The sequence below is a fragment of the Trichomycterus rosablanca genome, chromosome 1 (assembly GCF_030014385.1).
Source record: "Trichomycterus rosablanca isolate fTriRos1 chromosome 1, fTriRos1.hap1, whole genome shotgun sequence".
In the NCBI taxonomy this organism is placed as follows: domain Eukaryota; kingdom Metazoa; phylum Chordata; class Actinopteri; order Siluriformes; family Trichomycteridae; genus Trichomycterus; species Trichomycterus rosablanca.
The window spans coordinates 46,550,314-46,568,529 of NC_085988.1; the positions used below are offsets into that span (position 1 = coordinate 46,550,314).

At 39.3% G+C, this 18,216-nt stretch overlaps 1 protein-coding gene across 1 annotated transcript in view; it reads right to left on the reverse strand.

Annotated features, from left to right (window-relative positions):
- cracr2b (calcium release activated channel regulator 2B) overlaps window positions 1-18,216 on the reverse strand; it is a 35,825-nt gene that overhangs the window by 11,457 nt on the left and 6,152 nt on the right. The window contains exons 2-11 of the mRNA XM_063003597.1: window positions 16,350-16,594; window positions 15,750-15,861; window positions 15,572-15,665; window positions 13,364-13,510; window positions 13,175-13,265; window positions 12,980-13,075; window positions 12,701-12,888; window positions 11,349-11,420; window positions 8,742-8,796; window positions 2,322-2,401 (exon numbers count right to left, since the gene is read on the reverse strand). Coding sequence (XP_062859667.1) covers window positions 2,322-2,401; window positions 8,742-8,796; window positions 11,349-11,420; window positions 12,701-12,888; window positions 12,980-13,075; window positions 13,175-13,265; window positions 13,364-13,510; window positions 15,572-15,665; window positions 15,750-15,861; window positions 16,350-16,592 — 1,178 coding nt within the window. The 5' untranslated portion in view covers window positions 16,593-16,594. The remainder of the gene's footprint in view (window positions 1-2,321; window positions 2,402-8,741; window positions 8,797-11,348; window positions 11,421-12,700; window positions 12,889-12,979; window positions 13,076-13,174; window positions 13,266-13,363; window positions 13,511-15,571; window positions 15,666-15,749; window positions 15,862-16,349; window positions 16,595-18,216) is intronic.

Below are 18,216 nucleotides of genomic sequence, written 5' to 3' on the forward strand. Positions count from 1 at the left end.
ATTTGGGCACAATTTGGACATGTTTACTGTGGGGTGTACTCACTTATGTTGCCAGCTATTTAGACATTAATGGCTGTGTGTTGAGTTATTTTCAGAAGACAGTAAATCTACACTGCTATACAAGCTGTACACTGACTACTCTAAGTTATATCCAAGTTTCATGTCTATAGTGTTGTCCCATGAAAAGATATAATGAAATATTTGCAGAAATGTGAGGGGTGTACTCACTTTTGTGATACACTGTATATACAGTGCCTTGCAAAAGTATTCAGCCCCCTTGAACTTTTCAACCTTTTGCCACATTTCAGGCTTCAAACATAACGATATGAAATTGTAATTTTTTGTGAAGAATCAACAACAAGTGGGACACAATCGTGAAGTGGAATGAAATTTATTGGATATTTTAAACTTTTTTAGAAATAAAAAACTGAAAAGTGGGGCGTGCAATATTATTCAGCCCCCTTGCGTTAATACTTTGTAGCGCCACCTTTTGCTGCGATTACAGCTGCAAGTCGCTTGGGGTATGTCTCTATCAGTTTTGCACATCGAGAGACAGACATTTTTGCCCATTCTTCCTTGCAAAACAGCTCGAGCTCAGTGAGGTTGGATGGAGAGCGTTTGTGAACAGCAGTTTTCAGCTCTTTCCACAGATTCTCGATGGGATTCAGGTCTGGACTTTGACTTGGCCATTCTAACACCTGGATACGTTTATTTGTGAACCATTCCATTGTAGATTTTGCTTTATGTTTTGGATCATTGTCTTGTTGGAAGATAAATCTCCGTCCCAGTCTCAGGTCTTTTGCAGACTGCAACAGGTTTTCTTCCAGAATGGTCCTGTATTTGGCTCCATCCATCTTCCCATCAATTTTAACCATCTTCCCTGTCCCTGCTGAAGAAAAGCAGGCCCAAACCATGATGCTGCCACCACCATGTTTGACAGTGGGGATGGTGTGTTCAGGGTGATGAGCTGTGTTGCTTTTACGCCAAACATAACGTTTTGCATTGTGGCCAAAAAGTTCGATTTTGGTTTCATCTGACCAGAGCACCTTCTTCCACATGTTTGGTGTGTCTCCCAGGTGACTTTTTATAGATATCTTTGAGAAATGGCTTTCTTCTTGCCACTCTTCCATAAAGGCCAGATTTGTGCAGTGTACGACTGATTGTGTCCTATGGACAGAGTCTCCCACCTCAGCTGTAGATCTCTGCAGTTCATTCAGAGTGATCATGGGCCTCTTGGCTGCATCTCTGATCAGTCTTCTCCTTGTTTGAGCTGAAAGTTTAGAGGGACGGCCGGGTCTTGGTAGATTTGCAGTGGTCTGATACTCCTTCCATTTCAATATGATCGCTTGCACAGTGCTCCTTGAGATGTTTAAAGCTTGGGAAATCTTTTTGTATCCAAATCCGGCTTAAACTTCTCCACAACAGTATCTCGGACCTGCCTGGTGTGTTCCTTGGTCTTCGTGATGCTCTCTGCGCTTTAAACAGAACTCTGAGACTGTCACAGAGCAGGTGCATTTATACGGAGACTTGATTACACACAGGTGGATTCTATTTATCACCATCAGTCATTTAGGTCAACATTGGATCATTCAGAGATCCTCACTGAACTTCTGGAGTGAGTTTGCTGCACTGAAAGTAAAGGGGCTGAATAATATTGCACGCCCCACTTTTTAGTTTTTTATTTCTAAAAAAAGTTTAAAATATCCAATAAATTTCGTTCCACTTCACGATTGTGTCCCACTTGTTGTTGATTCTTCACAAAAAATTACAATTTCATATCGTTATGTTTGTTATGTTTGTTATGTTATATATATATATATACACCGGGTAAAACAGATGATGCTGTTACTGCTGCAGAGGGACTTTTTGCATTTCACGCCACAAAGCATAACAACATTTATATGTAGATAAATGGACTGCATGCCTGTCTTGTTAAAAAGTCTTTCCCTAATTCTGAAACAGCACGAACAAATGCGCATACTAATAAGGTTATTGTAACACTGTGATAGTGCCACATTCTGGCAAAATAGCTCTATACTGAGGGACTATTTTATTTGTTATTATTATTGTTTAGGGCCAAACACTGAATGGAAAGGAGTAAGATTATCTGACCATAGGCATTTGTTAGTTGTCCTCTTTAAAAAAAGTTGTTCTATAAATATTTTAATTTAAGACATTTTAAGAAAACCTATGATAGGCTTAAGAATAAAGATCAATTTAGGTGAAAGCTTTTGGACAAAGAAGTATTACTGAAATTCTAAAACTGTCATGACAGCAGTGTTTCTTTTAATTGTATGTAAACTTTTGACTGTATGACCCACCTGCTGAAAGGCATCTTGGTCAGGAAATAGTCTCCAATTACTGATCCTTTCTTCTCTAAACGCCTCATCATCTCAGGTGTCTATGGAACAGTCCATGAAATATTTTGACTTTAGATGATATTGGGAATAGAATATAAACATACAAGATGCTATAAGAAAAATACCTTTGATTTCTTCAATAAAATTGTGTATTGTTTTTATAATCTTTTATAAAATTGCTTGAGTAATCTTAATTTTAACTGCACACAAATACTTGTGAATGTTTGAGGTCTTGTGCAATAAGGACACAAATATGGAAATATAACTTTAATAAAGACTTTTTATTGTGTACTGAGTTGGTAGTGGATTACACCCATTTGTTCATAACTGTCTTGGTTTCAGATTTACTTTTTTTTATTATTTTGCTCATGAATAGTAAAACAGTCTAAAACACAATTACATGAACTAGACATACATGTAATAATTTATTAACACATTACAAACATTTACTACATAATAGTACAGACACATAATATTAAAAAAGAGAGCAGTAAATAGATTTCTCCTGTCATGTCCTGGCAGGTCTTCTAGTGTGTTCACTAGTCTAGCGTTCTTTAATTATTCCCAACATTGCCTAAAGCAAATGCAATAGTGGCACTGTAATAAACTCAACACTCTAACATAAGTTGTCAGACAAATTAATATTATAGTTGCAAACAGAAGGTATTTGATATTAATGTCTGCCAAAACACAAACCAACAGCTTTTGACTAAATTTGCATCTTATGTTTTGATGTCCTGCACTTTAAACAAAAATATTAGATACTGCAGCTTTAACATTATTATCATTTTTCTAATTTTTTTCACAGCTTTGTCAAGTAATTTAGGTAAAATTAATTCATGTTTTTTCTGTAGAGGTAGAAGGCACAGAATGGATCCAGTTTTGGTTCTAATCTAAAAAAACAGTTGTTGAGTTTATTGTGTAAGTTAAAAACTGGCATATTTACATTTACTGAATATTTATAGCATTAAATGATTATATTATTAGTTCTGAACTGACAGACAGTTCTGTATGAACCCGTTGCTATATGGTACACACCATGAGTTAAATAAATTTGGGGTAGGGTCCTATGATTTTAGCAATTTGGAGAACATGGATAGCATTATGGATTTGAAAATAAAAAAAACATGGGCAAGCACATACCTTTGATATTTAGTTAAGACTTGCTGTTGGTAAAATCTTACAGTGGTTATATGTCTAAACCTGTAGTGTCCCAATGAAGGCTTTCGTATGCTTGTTACATCGATATGATGGCCAACACACTGTGGTGAGAACTTTTGTATCTATAAAGCTGTTTTGTTTCACTAACAGCATTAAACTCCTTCAGGTAACACCAAGTGCCAAGAGCTATATTTACTGTCAGTAATAGTATAATAGCTTAGCACAGTACTAATGGTAGGTTTTCAACCATTTTGATCTAGCTGTACACCACAGATGATGCTATTTGGCTTCGATAACAATACAGTAGACCCTTGAGTTACGAACGGTTTACCATACAAACATTTCGGGTTACGAACGATCTTTTTCAACTTAACGTCCGAACAAATTTCGGATTACGAACCGAAGTTCGCGAAAGACATGACGTCACGAACAAGTTGACTCTGAGCGTCTCTCTCTCTCTCTCTCTGTATATATACAGTGAGTGAACATTCGCACAGCGGACGGTGTTTTTCCGATGTTTTCAATATTAAAATGTCCCCAAATAAGGTGCAGAGAGAGCGCAGAGCTGAGAAAATGGAAAAAATCTATTACATTTGTTGTTGTATAATTACTCCTGCCAGTAGCTGTGCCTGTGTATCAGACAGAGGGGACAGTGAGTGAGAGAGAAGAAGGAATTCGACAATTACACCTACAAAATACAACACTTGAAATAAAGAAGGAAATAATAGAGAAATATGAGAGTTATTGTTGTTTCTTGTAAATACATTTTATAAAAAAGAAGGAAATTTATTATAGTGTATGGTACAGCACACATACTGTACTGAAATGTGATGTGTGTTTATGTACAGGACTACTGTGTATTGTTGTTTATTATTGTTTATTACAGTAATGTCTATTTTATAATTTAAGATTTAAGGGAAATATACTTGTATTTATAACAAAAAAAGACAATTTAAGACATTAGAAAGGTTAGGTAAGGGGGTGGTTTGGGAGGTCTGGCATGGATTAATTCTGTTTACATTATTTCTTATGGGAAAAATAGGTTTAACGTACGAACATTTTGACTTAAGAACAGCCCTTTGGAACCAATTAAATTCGTAAGTCAAGGGTCTACTGTATTTGAATGTTAACACGGCCAAGGAAAGTGAATGTCATGTTTTTACATCCACTATATTTGTCATGTGTATGGAAGGTAATTTATACATTACTAAAAACAATGATTGCAGGGGAAAAATCTAACTAATATTAAAACCCAGTTAAACATAAAGTATACAGTGGGCTTAAAAAGTATTCAGACTCATTTACATTTACATTTTTGGCATTTAGCAGACGCTTTTATCCAAAGCGACTTACAGTACTGTTACAGTATACAGTCTGAGCAATTGAGGGTTAAGGGCCTTGCTCAAGGGCCCAACAGCAGCAACCTGGCAGTGGTGAGGCTTGAACCAGCATCCTTCTGATTACTAGTCCAGCACCTTAACCACTAGGCTACGGCTTGCCCCATAGCCTAGCCTAGACTCCTTTTTAGAACAGCAGGTGCTAAGTCTGGTGAACAAAAACAGACAATCCCTACTGTGGTGGTGGCAGCGTCATGCTATGGGAGCCTTTTGATAAGAACTGAGGGTCGAATGAATGCAGCCAAAAACAGAAACTTCCTCCCATGTTTTTGTGGCTTCAGGGCAATTCACGGAGTGACTCAGGCAATACCCAAACTTAAACCCCACTAAACATCTGTTGAGAGACCTGAAGATGGCAGTTCACAAATGCTTGCCATCTAGTCTAACAGAGCTTAAGAGGATCTGCCATGAACAATGGGATAAAGTGCCTAAATCCAGGTGTGCAAAGATTGTAGCTATCTATTCTAGGACCACTTGCAGCTGTCAAAGGGCTTGTACAATATAGTAAATAAAGGATCTGAATACGTCTGTCAATAATAAATTCAATAATTGGAACTGGTCCACCAAGACACATGTCATTATGGGTGATTAAATGTAAATGGATGGGTCAAAATGTCAATTATATTCATATACATTCAAATTCACTGAAACACACATTTGCAAAGTCAAGGAGTCTGAATACTTCATAAATGCACTGTATGTGGCATTTATTGTCATTAAAGAATGGCTGGCACCTGCTAGATTATACCTCAGAATAGAATGACACAGACTTTTTGTTTCTATAAGTGATGAGTGATGAGCAGTAATGCAGAGAATTTGCCTTATTACATTTCTAGTTCTAGTGGCTTTATGATTAGTTTATTCACTTGGTGTTATCCATTCTAGGGTGGGGTTGCTAGTGACAGTTACAGGAGTGCTGTAACAGCAGTTGTTATATGTCATTTAGAGTAAAGTTGGGCTGGGTGGAAAAAGATCGAGAGATTCCATGCCAATAGGAACTAGGATTGTTATTACAGATACATGATGAGTCATTTGGCATGTCTTTCAACAACATTAACAGTGTGTTTAGGAGAAATGAAATTCAAAATGTGAGATGAAGAGCAGAGAAAAGTGTAAAGATAAAGACTGAAGAGCTTTCTGTAACAGACATTAAATTAAAGCTTCATGACGTATCAACATGTATAATAACATAAAACTCTAATATACAAACTACTATTAAATTCACAGTTTAAAACTGGCCTATTGTGTTTACATGCACATAATAATCAGATAACTGCAACAAAATTGAGATTTCTCAGACTGGGTAGCTTCAATAAGTTTTACACAAGTCATTCATAATTATTTAACTAGTATATACTCAACGATCACTTTAATAGAAACACCAGTACACTTGCTTATTAATAAAATAAGCCAATTATCTGGTAGCAGTGTAATGCACACAATCATCACACACACACATCAAGTGCTTTTAGGCATTGCACTGCTTCTACATAACTGGATAGACTTATCGTTTTTAAGAATAAGTAGGTGTTTCTAATAAAGTGGCTGGTGAATGCATACTGTGTATTATATCAGCATCTTAAATAACTGCATACAGGAATATTGTAGGTAGTTAGCTTTTAATTATGGCCATCGTCCACAATCCATAATACATGCACATTAACCTGGTAATGGCGAAATCACAGGTCTGCACAATTCAGTCATTAGTCTTTTACTAGTGTCCTTATATGCAGCAGAGCTATTAGATTAACTATGTTTTACAGTAATGCTATAGTGTCACTATTTTTGTATTCAATTACTGCAAGTACTTTAACTATTTAAATGACTCTGTAACCTAACACCACATACACTCATTTTCTTAGCATGTATTGTTTAGTATTTGATCTATTACGTGAGCAGTTTCTTGCTGTTTGGTTGCAAGTATCTTAACACTACTAGCTTCTACCAATTCTCTTTTTTGATCTATACATTAAAAAAAACAGTGCAGATGCCAAATTACATGTAAGTATTATGTCAGCATAATAATGCCATTATTAATAATGTTACACGCTGCTTAGAGTATTGTGTGTTGTTTAAAACCCAACCCGCACATGAACAAAATAAATCATGAATATAAATTTAAATAAAAAAGACAGCAATTTGCAAATCCTTTTTGACCTGTTCTAAATTGCAAACAATAACATGGGAGAAAAGGGCGGCACAGTGGTTCAGTCGCCTCACAGCAAGAAGGGCCTGGGTTCAATTGCTTGGCCGGGCAGCCAAGGTCCTTATTATGAAGAGTGTGCACGTTCTCACTTTGTTTGTGTGGGTTTCATTGGGTGCTCCGGTTTCCTCTCACAGTCCAAAGACATGCAGCAAGACCAATTGGAGCTACTAAATATTGCCATGAATTTGTGAGTGTGTGTGTGTGAATGCATATGTGTGAGTGTGTCTGCCTTGTAATGGACTGGTGTTTCCTACTTTTCGACCAGTGAGTCGGACCCAGACAATGAATTAAAAATGAATAAAAATGAGAGAAAGGTTTTGATTGCAGGCAGGCCAGTTTAGCAACTACACTCTCTTACTATGCTGTAGTAAATTAAGCTGTTGTAACACGTACAAATAGGTTTGGCATTGTCCTGCTGAAACAAGCATGTCTTTGTATCTGGATGTTGCTGATTTATGGCTTTCGCCTTGCATAGTAAAGTCGTAACTTGCATTTTTTAGATGCAGTGAAGAACTTTGTTTACTGACAAATGTTTTTGAAAGTGGTTATATTATTTACGGAAGTGTGTCAGTTTTTAGTCAAGCACCACCTATAGGCTTGCAGGCCATATGCATTTCTCTGGAGTTTTTGAATCTTTTAATGATAGTATGGACTGTAGATGGTAAAATCCCCAAAATTCTTGCAATAGAGTATTAAGGAACGTTGTTCTTAAACTGCTTGTGCAGTTCTTCACAAAAGGAATTTTGCCCCCATCCTTGCTTGTAAATTACTGAACCTGATAGCATCACCTGTTACCTATTCACCTGTTCCAGAAAAAGTGTTTTGTGTTTAATTCTACAAACTTTTTTAGGCATACATTGTCACAACTTTTTCTAATGTATTTTAGACATCAAATTAGGTATTACTCTTAAAACAGGTAAAAATATAACCTCAAGTATCTCTTTTTGTGCTGTGTCAATGAAATACCTGTTAAAACAGTCCATAAATCACTACTTTCCATTTTCATTTGCATTTCATCTGCTGCTCTAACTTTGTATTATTAGTGTGCATGTAAACACGCTCTACATTCTACCATTTATATATTTGTTCATAACAGTTATGTGTTCATATTCTCATTGTTCACGGTTTCAGCTTAATGCTTTTTGCTATCACGAAGCAGAGAGAGCTTTTTGTACAACACAGAAAGCATATTTCACTAATTGTATATAGTTGGTTTTACAGGCCTAGGCAAAGTCCCAAACCATAAAAACCTTAAATTCTGTTCATCCTTGTCTAAATAAATTAAAATGTGAGAGATTTTTAGGAAATGGTGCTTATTGGCACACATTTCCTGCTTTACAAACAGTCATTCTTCCTTATTATCATTAGGGCAGAAGCAGACAGCAATAAGCAAAGTCAGAGAAAGTAGCTGAAGATTCATGAATTTCTGCTGACCAAGGACAGACATGCCCACTGCTGCCCACTGCCTCACATCATTAATAAGGTGCAGCTTTATTTACACCAGTGTCCACTTCAGTATGGGTAAAATGAGTACCCACTCCAGGGTGGGGTGTCAAGACCACAGTTGCACTGTGGAAAAGGAAGAACAGGAGGCAGGTATGATTGTTTTTGACTAACCATCTTCTGATCCTGATGTGCATCCTTTTCATCCCGCAAACGCTTGTTCATTTCCCTGAAAAGACAAGAGTGGAATTCATTTAAGAATAAAACAAGAATTTTGAAGATTCACACATAATGATTATCTGCCAATACCCTATTTCCCTCACATAAATGACTGTCATAACTTTGAGACAGTTATCAATTTGTGATAGACATCACTGTCTAGACATCTTTTCGGTAAAAAAAAAGTGTCCAAAAAGATTTTGGCCATTTTATTTGAACTCAATTCTACAAGTTCTGTAAAATCAGTTGGGTAGTTAAGATGTAGCTCAGTTTAGGTCTTTGCTTAGATGTCTGATAAGGCTAAGAATATAAACAATACGGCCATAAATAAAAGCCCATCCATGGCCGTACTTTAAGGAATTATTTGATGTAGGTGGGTCGACAAATACATCTTGACAAATGCAATGCATTTTGTGTCTTCAAAAAACAAAAGGTCATGGTGTTAAAGAGTCACTGTCTAATTTGAAAAAACAGATTGACGTAGGTGGCATTATGTACTTAGGTAAATTTTTTACTTGGGTCATTCCTACATTTTAGTGCCCTTTGCATCGCCAGCAGACAAAAGTATTCATTATGTAAAAATCAGAACATTATAAGTCTTTTTAACACATTTTGATGTTCAGAACAGTGCATTCAACTTCCAAAGACATACAGTGGGGGAAATAAGTATTTGATCCCCTGCTGATTTTGTAAGTTTACCCCCTTACAAACACTTGAACAGTCTATCATTTTTATGGAAGGTTTATTTTAACAGAGAGAGACAGAATATCAACAAAAAATCCAGAAAAAAAACATTAAATAAAAGTTATTAATTAATTTGTATTTAATTAAGGGAAATAAGTATTTGATCCCCTACCAACCAGCAAGAATTCTGACCCCCACAGACCGGTTATGTGCCCATGAGGCACACAAATTAGTCCTGTCCCTGTATAAAAGACTCCTGTCACAGAATCAGTTTCTTCCGTTCAAATCTCTTGACCACCATGGGCAAGACCAAAGAGCTATCAAAGGACGTCAGGGACAAGATTGTAGACCTGCACAAGGCTGGAATGGGCTACAAGACCATTAGCAAGAAGCTTGGTGAGAAAGAGACCACTGTTGGTGTGATAATTCGAAAATGGAAGAAATACAAGATCACAGTCAATCACCCTCACTCTGGAGCTCCATGCAAGATCTCACCTCGTGGGGTAAGAATGATTCTGAGAAAGGTGAGGTCAGCCCAGAATTATACGGGAGGAGCTTGTCAATGATCTCAAGGGAGCTGGGAGCACAGTCACCAAGAAAACCATTAGTAACACACTTCGCCGTAATGGATTGAGATCCTGCAGTGCCCGCAAAGTCCCTTTGCTCAAGAAGGCTCATGTACAGGTTCGTCTGAAGTTTGCCAATGAACACCTGAATGATTCAGAGAAAGCTTGGGAGAATGTGATATGGTCAGATGAGACCAAAATTGAGCTCTTTGGCATCAACTCCACTCGCCATGTTTGGAGGCAAAGAAATGCCCGGTGGGGATGGTGTTCTTGGGGTCATATCCAGCATTTCTCTGCTCCCAGCTCCCTTGAGATCATTGACAAGCTCCTCCCGTGTAATTCTGGACTGACCTCACCTTTCTCAGAATCATTCTTACCCCACGAGGTGAGATCTTGCATGGAGCTCCAGAGTGAGGGTGATTGACTGTGATCTTGTATTTCTTCCATTTTCGAATTATCGCACCAACAGTGGTCTCTTTCTCACCAAGCTTCTTGCTGATGGTCTTGTAGCCCATTCCAGCCTTGTGCAGGTCTACAATCTTGTCCCTGACGTCCTTTGATAGCTCTTTGGTCTTGCCCATGGTGGTCGAGAGATTTGAACGGAAGAAACTGATTCTGTGACAGGAGTCTTTTATACAGGGACAGGACTAATTTGTGTGCCTCATGGGCACATAACCGGTCTGTGGGGGTCAGAATTCTTGCTGGTTGGTAGGGGATCAAATACTTATTTCCCTTAATTAAATACAAATTAATTTATAACTTTTATTTAATGTTTTTTTTCTGGATTTTTTGTTGATATTCTGTCTCTCTCTGTTAAAATAAACCTTCCATAAAAATTATAGACTGTTCAAGTCTTTGTAAGGGGGTAAACTTACAAAATCAGCAGGGGATCAAATACTTATTTCCCCCACTGTATGTATATACTTTACACTGTCTTTACTAATTATACACTTGAGGTTTTTCCATGTTTCTATAAATAAAGAGAAAGAGAGAGATTTTTTCAAAATTTTTTTCAAGGCAACACTTTCACCACTGTAGATTAATCTTTTATCTAGGCAGATCGACTTCCTTTCTCTGTGTAGCACTATGTGCTATAAAGTTAGGACAAACACTGATTTTAAGAGCTCCAATGACTTCCTGCCAGGATATCCAATCATTTTCCTGTTTTATTGTTTGTTCATGTGGTGCTGGGCAATACTCCTTACCTTATCTCATATCTGACAAAAGCAAATAAAGCTATAAGTGTCAGTGCCAGACCTGGAGACATACCTACACAGATATCCAACTTACTTAAACAGTTTTACTTTCTTACCTGAGCATATCCAGCTGCCTTGTCAGACTCTCTCGCTCTTTCTGCATGTTTCTGGAGACCTTCAGCACTTGCCTGAGCAAAAACACAAACACATGCAGCAATCAACAATCATTACATTGACAACTGGGGGCTTTCTCCCTAATTGTCTCCCAATCTAGACATTTTCAATTCTCTATTGTACTTTCCTTTCCATCTGCACCATCTCTGCACTGACCTTTCACACAGGCCACCTCTATTCACCTGCCAGCGGTGGATTCTCACAGAGAGGCTTATCATGTATGGAGAGGCATGCTATGCCCTCTGATAAATCATCCACCACTAGTGCAGACGTCTGTTTGAAGTAGTGCATTTGGAGCATTTGCAAACTGGGACTAAAACCCGTTGACGTTCCTCCTGCAGGCATAGTCAGTAGTCGGTTGGATGCATAATTATTTTATTAAATTGATTTTAAACACCTCTTAATAATGGTAGTAGCTTAAACACCTGAAGTCAATAACAAAGATTCAATTCTATTATACACTGATCAGCCATAATATTAAAACCCCCTCCTTGTTTCTACACTCACTGTCCATTTTATCAGCTCCACTTACCATATAGAAGCACTTTGTAGTTCTACAATTACTGACTGTAGTCCATCTGTTTCTCTGCATGCTTTGTTAGCCCCCTTTCATGCTGTTCTTCAATGGTCAGGACCCCCACAGGACCACCACAGAGTAGGTATTATTTGGGTGGTGGATGATTCTCAGCACTGCAGTGACACTGACATGGTGGTGGTGTGTTAGTGTGTGTTGTGCTGGTATGAGTGGATAAGACACAGCAATGCTGATGGAGTTTTTAAACACCTCACTGTCACTGCTGGACTGAGAATAGTCCACCAACCGAAAATATCCAGCCAACAGCGCCCCGTGGGCAGCGTCCTGTGACCACTGATGAAGGTCTAGAAGATGAGCAACTCAAACAGCAGCAATAGATGAGCGATCGTCTCTGACTTTACATCTACAAGGTGGACCAACTAGGTAGGAGTGTCTAATAGAGTGGACAGTGAGTGGACACGGTATTTTAACTCCAGCAGTGCTGTTGTGTCTGATCCACTCATACCAGCACAGCACACACTAACACACCACCACCATGTCAGTGTCACTGCAGTGCTGAGAATGATCCACCACCTAAATAATACCTGCTCTGTGGTGGTCCTGGGAGAGTCCTGACCATTGAAGAACAGGGTAAACAGCTGGACTCCAAACTGTCCAAACTGTCACAAATGATTAAGTACAAGGTCAGGCCTCATGTGGTACATTACTGATAGAAGCTAGGCCTGGTAGCAGGTGTGGTTATTAAACCAGACGTCTCACCTCTCCTTGCCCTCCTGCTGATCCTGCAGTGTTTCCTGTATCAACTGAAGCTGGCTAAGGGCCCTGTGTAGCTCCTCCCGACTCTCTTCCAGCTGTTCCCGCAGCTCTACATTCATGCGCTGAAGCCTTTGGTTCTGCCCCCGTGTGTTTGACTGGTCACGACACAAGGCCTCGATCTTACTATCCAGCTACAGGGAGACCCAAATGTGTGGCATTAATTTATGGGTCGATTTTGTAAATGGCTGATTGTGTAAATAAGATAATGAATGATGGCATTACCTCTCTTTGCTTGGTCAGTGTAAACTCTAGTTCCTGTTCTCGCATCCTCAGCTCCTGCAGCAGCTGCTCTGTCTTGTCATCTTGCTTCCCACTGCTCTTTATCAGCAAAAACAAAAAAAAGTCATCTTCATCACTATAATATTTTTAATTATATTATATTACTGCTTATCACTTATCCCACTTATCAAAACCTACCAAAGCAAGTCGTTTCTTTCTCTCTTCTTTGAGTTGGCTTTCTAAGTCTTCATAAAGGGAGCGTACCATCCTGTCATGGTCGTTTTCTCGCCTGTCCAGTGCGACAAAACGTGCACACAACTCTAAATGGCATGAAAACAATTTTAACTTGAATTCAGGTATGTGTCTATAGAACGATGCTCTGCTGACCTGTGCAGGGCCTGTTCCAAACTGTCCCTCTCTCTGACTGAGTCTTGAAGATGAGCTACGGCATAGGAGAGAATTTCCTCCAGCAGATTTAACAGTTCTGGCTTGTCCTTTTGCAGATTACACCACAGAGAACACAGCTCCCACTGACTACACACACACACACACACACACACACATGCATTCATGCACACATATACACACAAACAGATGTTACAACAAAATAGAACAAATGGTGCACAAATGGAAATCAACCAGACTTCCTGCTGTGTACCCAGTGTTTCCTAGTAAAACCGAGCCAGACATGACCCTGACCAGGATAAAGTGGTTAATTAAATATAAATGGGAAAAATGTATTTATAAATTTGAAAACCTGGTCTGTTAATCATTCTTTTAACTTTAATAACCAATTCATCCAGATCAGTATCATGTTTTTTTTGTTAATGCATTTTCCCCTTTTCTTCCCGATCTTTAGCGCGTCCAATTTTTACCCAGTTGTGTGATGCTTTCTCTCTACTGGTGTTGACCCCCGCCCCGATTTAGGAGAACGAACTGACACACGCCCCCTCTGACACATGTGCAGTAGCCAACTGCATCTTTTTAACCTGCACGAGGTGAGTTTATATGCGGATCAGCTCTGTGTACGGAGAGCCACACCCTGATCAGCATTATTCCTTAACTCTGTGCAGACGCCATCCCTATCCGGCTCCCTACCCTGATGGCTGAGCTGAGTTTTGAACCGATGAGTTTGAAATGTCAGCTCTGGTGTGCTAGCGCGTTTTACCGCTGTGCCACCTGAGCGGCCATGATCATGCTTTGTCCAGTCTTTTTACAAACAAAAGAAAGGAAAATAACTAAAGGAATGAAATTAAGAAAATGTAAGTAATAAAGCAAAACAAAACCAACTGCTGCCCGAAGTAAGACTTGAGATAAGGAAAAACAGACAAGCAACTACATTTGCATTATGGGATTAGAAACAAAGGGACATACTTGAGAATAAATAAAAAAGAGTGTTTTGGTGAAATTCCACCAGTCTCTCAGAAGTTTGCCCATGGCAGCTCTAGTACAAATATGCAGCTACAGTTTAACTATGGTAATTATAAGTATGAGGTTGCTCCTTGATTAAAGTGTTACACCTGATTTACACATTCACGCGTCTCATGGTGTGAACAAGCACTACAGCTTGAGGTCCTATTCTGTAGCATGCTTCCCCACCTCCATATTTAAATGACGTTTTGGATTGCAGATTCATATTTTTTCTTACTGTTTGACATCTTCATAAATAAGGTTTTCTGTGTAACAATAGAATTTTCTGATACTTGCCATTTATCAAGCATTATTTTTAAGCAGTTAAGATTAATAACAAGCTTTTGGGGACATGTCAACAATGTAATAGTTTTAAAACTGGCAAGCTTTTGACACTATTACTTTGAAAACATTACTTTAACAATTCTCTTTCATTTTGTTCTTGTAAAGGGGCGGATTGTGTCTCGCTACTGAACCACGAGGTAAAGCCCTGCACCTGCAAGAATTGAAATTAAACCCAACTGCAGGATGTTTGAGCAAAGTAGAACAATATTATGGCTAAAAAGCCAGTGGCCAAAATTTTGAAAACAAAGAAACAAATTAAAGGCAAAAACATTTAAAACATGGATTAAAAAAGGGATCTCAGAACTGAGTACAGGCTATTCTGGTTGTCTGCAACAACTCTTCTTTTTCTCAGGAAAAGAGGAAAGGTAGGCAATCTAAATAGAAGCCGGGCCGGCGAAATACAAGGAAAAGGGCCATCGCCAGCCTGTTCATAAGCCATCTGCCAGCCAAATTTAATTCTGTAACTGAGCCATGCTGCCAAATTTCATGGCTGATGGCCTTGTTACAGATTCACAGGATTTTTTCACCTTAGTGTAATACCTTATAAGCAACATTATTGACAAATCTACCTTTAAGATAACTTCAAGTTCAAATTAGCACATATTCTATTTGTTTTTAAAAACATTGGTACCATTTTGAAATTTTTTAGTTTCCTTCCTTACTGCTAACACTTGTAGTGTAAAGGGTTTAAAATGTTTACATACCAAGACAACAGATGGTCGCTAGATGGTGGGTGATGCCCAACAGAGGTTGTATGTGTGAATCTGGCCCTAGAATGACCAAACTGCACACTACTATGGCAGTATAGGCTTAAACACATAGTAACATAGACTCACTCACTCTTTGAGAAGTTTATCTGCTCCAAGCTCTATTAAGATCTGTGTAAATCTGATCTCTGCTGGATCCTTCTCTTCACACTCTTCCACCAGCTCCCCTGAAAGAGAAAAGGTTCTGTTAAACACTTGTTAGCAAGCCCTATGTGGCCTCACACTGTATATGTACAAACAGAAATACAAACCAAGGCCTGTGTGGAACTCAAGTGGTGTGAGGAAGCCGTTTTTGTCTCTGTCCAAACTCTCAAACACAGACTCCAGCTGCTCCGGGGTCAAAGGCAACTCTCCCTGTAACCTCTAACCAACACACATACAGTGTCACAACTCTGTTATAGCTAGAAAGAATCAAGTAGGGTACATGCACACTGATAGTATAAACAATAAAAAAAATCAAAGGTTTTTTGGTAATTCATTTGATTATGCAAGGAAAATACTCTTATAACTAAAACTGATTGTTCTCTTATTTTGTTAGTTTTTATTATGCCAACTAGATTTCAATGGCGCAGTCTGGTTAGCATATCCATGTTTCTGTATTTTGGCTAAATAGGCACAAACCCCAAACATTCCAAAATATTGTAAAAGCCTTCCCACAATAGTGAAGGCTGCAATGCGAAGTAGAGGGGCAACTCCATATTAATGATCAACACCCATGGTTTTGGAACAGGTTTCCCAACAAGCTTATGGCCAGGTGCCCAGATCCTTCTGGCCATATATTATACAGGGCACTTACAATTGCATGTAAAAGATTTGTAATCAAACACACTGTTTAAAGCACTTGTGCACACCTGCATGTCCCGCTTGGTGATGAAGCCCTTGTCCTCTTTATCACACAGTTTAAACAGCATCTTGGCTTTGCTCATGGTGTCATGCTTGACCAGGCCTGAGGTCTGACATCCGTATCCTGTGTTGCTGGGTGTATTCTTTCCACCTCTCCCGGGCACTGGGCTCCTGTGTCTAGGGCTGTACGGAGATGCCTGCCCACTGCCCTCACCCTCCAGCACCTCTCCATCTCTCAACCAGCCTGACATTACTGCAAAAAAGAGATGAAGAGACACAATTCTTAACTGTTTAGCTGCACTTTGGTCTCAGCAACTTTTCTCCGGTTATTAATTCAACCTTAATTAAACATTAAGCATTTATCATAAGAGAAAGGGGAACACCAAACTTACCACCAAAACACAGCAGATATAATTTAATATTATTCTAACTTATACTACAATATGTCTTAAAAATGATTAACTTTGTTAACAATATTTCTATACAGTACATTGAAAAGACAAGATGGCGCTATGACTTCACTGGAGGCAGCTTGCTTCCAGGACAGTTCACTCATAGTAGTCAACTTAAAAAAGGCCACTGGCTGAGTTTCCAGGAAGAAATTACAAGAAGAAAGTTAGCTAAAAAAAGGAGCTGAGCAGAGACAAGCCAACAAAGAGCTGGTCAACAGAGCTGGCTAATAAAGGACTCCCCAAGCTGCAGTAAATTAACTCTTAATGAGGTGCAGAGACTGACGATTAAAGGAACCTACACTGTCAGTCAATTGCGCCTCCATGTTCCCTGCCAATCCACACTTTTTAGCAGGTTTATGAAGGTCTCTCCCATGCCCACAAGATACTGTAACTATGGTCACAGCACCTGTTAGTGGTTGGGATATATTAGGCAGCAAGTGAACATTTTATCCTATAAGTTGATGTTTTAGAAGCAGGAACAATGGGCAAGCGAGTTTGACAAGGGCCACATTGTGATGGCTAGACGACTGGGTCAGAATATCTCCAAAACTGCAGCTCTTGTGGGGTGTTCCTGGTCTGCAGTGGTCAGTATCTATCAGAAGGAAGGAACAGTGGTAAACCGGCAACAGGTTGATGCGTGGCCAAGGCTCATTGATGCACATGGGAAGCGAAGGCTGGCCCGTGTGGTCCAATTAAACAGACGAGCTACTGTAGCTCAAATTGCTGAAGAAGTTAATGCTGGTTCTGATAGAAAGGTGTCAGAATACACAGTGCATCACAGTTTGTTGCGTATGGGTCTGCATAGCCACAGACCAGTCAGGGTGCCCATGCTGACCCCTGTCCACCGTCGAAAGCTCCAACAATGGGCACCTGGGCATCGGAACTGGACCACGGAGCAATGGAAGAAGGTGGCCTGGTCTGATGAATCACGTTTTCTTTTACATCACGTGGATGGCCGGGTGCGAGTGCGTCGCTTACCAGGGGAACACATGTCACCAGGATGCACTATGGGAAGAAGGCAAGCCGGAGGAGGCAGTGTGATGCTTTGGGCAATGTTCTGCTGGGAAACCTTGGGTCCTTGGGTACTTTGACATGTACCACCTACCTAAGCATTGTTGCAGACCATGTACAACCTTTCATAGAAACGGTATTCCCTGATGGCTGTGGCCTCTTTCAGCAGGATAATGCGCCCTGCCACAAAGCAAACATGGTTCAGGAATGGTTTAAGGAGCACAACACCAAGTTTGAGGTTTTGACTTGGCCTCCAAATTCCCCAGATCTCAATCCAATCGAGCATCTGTGGGATGTGCTGGACAAACAAGGCTGATCCATGGAGGTCCCACCTCGCAACTTACAGGAGCTAAAGGATATGCTGCTAACATCTTGGTGCCAGATACCACAGCACACCTTCAGGGGTCTATAG